General features: G+C 30.8%; 1 protein-coding gene across 1 annotated transcript; it reads right to left on the bottom strand.

The window, feature by feature from the left end:
- Positions 1-1,188: 1,188 nt before the first annotated feature.
- On the bottom strand, positions 1,189-3,119 carry LOC101491248 (hydroxycinnamoyl-CoA:piscidic acid hydroxycinnamoyltransferase-like). Its single transcript, XM_027334468.2, has one exon. The coding sequence runs from the start codon at positions 2,644-2,646 to the stop codon at positions 1,666-1,668; it is 981 nt and encodes a 326-aa protein (XP_027190269.1). The 5' UTR covers positions 2,647-3,119; the 3' UTR covers positions 1,189-1,665.

Raw genomic sequence — 3,119 nt, 5'->3', positions numbered from 1 at the left:
ATCATTTTGTGTCTGATAAATCTGATAAACCAGTTAACCTCTGCTCAATGCTTCAAGTTAACACTCTAATAAAGTCAATATTGTGATAATAAGTCAACATCTCAACATCCTCTACTCATCAGAGTGGATTTATCCTATGACTAAAGACACGCATGACATCCTCTGAAAATGTCTTTGATTTTTCAACCACTTCTATAAAGATATATTGAATCAATAATAAAGATGGAATTGAACAAGTTTTTAATGTTGATTCAAAATCTCTGAAGAATCGATACAAAATATTATTTCACAGGTTGATTTTATGTAAGCACAAAAATGGTCATAAAAGGACTTGTGATTGTCACTGCAATATAAACTAGAGAAAAACTTTTTGCCATCGTAGATAGAAATTTGTGAAAATTCTTGTGCTAGCTCTTAGTTCTGAAAAATCTAAAATAATTTTTTAGATCATTTTAGTAAATTAGTGATTATGTTAATTTTCTGAATTTAAATACGAATTCTCGTTCTTAAGACTCATCAATGTCCCCTAGCTCAATTGCCAACTTATCTACCCGAACATTGATTATTTTAATATCATTGTATATAATTTTCAAATGATTTAAATGCATATTAGTCATTTAATTTTGTCTTATTTATGATTTTGGTCCCTATTTATACAGTTATGAAATTGGATCTTTATTTTCAAAATGTCTTACACCTTCTCCACATATGCATTTGGAGTTGATTTTTTATGAATTGGTTAGTGGAATACTTGTGTAACAATTGAGTTTATGCCATCAAAATGAGTTGTTGAATGAGAAACCATATAAACTGTTTTACAATAAATTTTAGTTGCATTTTGTAATATAGATTTATTGAATATTTTGATGAAATATGAATTAATTGTAAAGTAAGAATTCACTTAGATAGTATTACCGATTAGCGGCTAATGATTTATGAATTGTAATTAAAAGATATTTTTTAGGTAAACAATTGTCAATATTTCTTAAAATAATAAAAATATCAAAAATGTTTTAAATATTTTCATAAATACATGCATATTTAATAATTAGTATTTTATCTTCTCTCTACGACAATAACTTACTATAAAACTCTCTTATCAAAGAAAAATAAACATACATTTTACAAAATAAAAATATAATTTTTTTACGAATTTAATTAGGCCTAAGTTGCAAGTTGCAAGTCACAGACAAAAATAGCTAATTGTAAATATCAAACAACATAACTTCAATCCATAATTTTCAACATGATAAAAAAAAATAAGATAACAAACAACACACTCAATCTCTTTGATAAAAGAAAGGCTTAATTGTAGTTTTATTCCCTCTATTTTAACTGAATCGCAAAAATAGTCCCCTCATTTTATTTCTCTTCAGTTTTGGTCCCTTAAACAAAATTTTGATCCAAAACTTGATGAAATTTCATTTTTTTTGTCTATTTAAATCACATGCTTCAAGATCTCGTGGTGCAACAATTGTACCTGAAATTTATTATTATAAATAGTGTGGTGTGACTTGAAAAAATGAAACTTTATCAAGTTTTGGACTAAAATTTTGTTTGAGAGACCAAAACTAGAGAAAAATAAAATGAGGAGACTACTTTTGCAATTCAGTTAAAATAGGAGAATCAAAACTGCAATTAAGCCTAAAAGAAATGAACCAAACTTCAAATATCTCCATAGAAGAACTTCTTGAAAAGCTCCAAATGTGCAATCTGAAAATGCAAACACACAATAACAGATCCATCTCCTTCAGAACTAAGAAGAATCAATGCCCTATCGTGTGGAGACAGAGAATTTAATCCAAAATAAACAGGCTTCCCCCAACCAAAATCAGCTTCGTAAGTAGGCATACTTAACCAACTAGTTACATGAAAATTAGGATTCCCAAAATAAAGAGTTTTCTTATCAAAATCACCTAAAAACAAACTCCTTGCATCATCCAAATTTTCAAAGCCTCTAATAACATCAATTTGTGACCTTATATACTCATCATTTACAACCTCAACTGATTCCCTTATTTTTTGTGAAACATAACCCAAAGGCTTTGATGTGATTTCTCCAACATACCCTTTTACTGCTGTTTGTGTCAAAGCATTCCCATAATAATTTTTAGGAAGAGGTGGAACAATTCTACTTCTTACATCAGCATTGAATCTAACAACACTTTCTTGATTCTCTTCAAGCTCACGTGCCTTTAATGCACATCTCCAAACATGTGCACTAATTGATTCAAATCTACTAAAAGGTCTTGACCCTTTTTTCATCATAGCTAGAACAATTTCATTATTTTCATTGGCTTTTTTCTTCAACTTCTCAACTTGTTCAGGTGAAAGTCTCAACAAAGAAACTGTTGTTTTTTTCAGTCTTTCTTCTTCGGTATCGGTTCTTCCAAGAATCAACGGCAGTGGCTTCAATTCTATATGTTCAAAACGTGGTTCCAAAGGGGTGTGTGAAAATTTGAGAACTGTTCTATCTAAAAAAGGTAACTCATTAGGATCAAGTGTTTCTCCTCTTGCTAATTTAGCCCATAAGTTGATGAATCTAACGGCTTCAAGTCCATCTGCTAAAATGTGGTGCATAGCAACACCAATTGCACAACCTTCATTGTTTTTGAACTTTGTGAGTTGCACAACAAAAAGAGGCATTTCTTCAATTTGTTGAGTATTGTAATTGAATGTTGGAGCAAGCTCTTTGGTGGAGTCAGAGAATGAAAAGTCACCATAATCATGAATTGTTTTAGTTGTTTCGGCTTCGATTAAAATGACTCCTTTTGCATTGAGATTCAATTCGAGTCGAGCACCTTGTGTGTAACACAGTCTACCAGCTATAGGATAGTAATGAACTAGAATTTTGGTGAGAGAGTTTTTCAATGTTTGTATGCTGTTTTCAATTTGGTTCTGTTTTTGGGGTTTGTAAATGTAGAAAGTGGGTGTGTGGCCGAAACGAACAACTTGGTCTATGTCGGAAAGCCATAAACGCCCTTGTGGGGTTGGTTCGTCAGGGATGACAGTGTAACGAGCTTTAATTGTTGCCACTCTTTTTCTTGTTCTGTGTGAATCTCAAAATAGTATTGTTATATATATATATATAAGATTTGTTTTATGTGCAAACACTTCGT

This window comes from Cicer arietinum, chromosome 5 (genome assembly GCF_000331145.2).
Source record: "Cicer arietinum cultivar CDC Frontier isolate Library 1 chromosome 5, Cicar.CDCFrontier_v2.0, whole genome shotgun sequence".
Lineage (NCBI taxonomy): Eukaryota > Viridiplantae > Streptophyta > Magnoliopsida > Fabales > Fabaceae > Cicer > Cicer arietinum.
The sequence above is the reverse complement of the archived record's forward strand: the minus strand, read 5'-3'. Positions and strand labels throughout refer to the sequence as shown.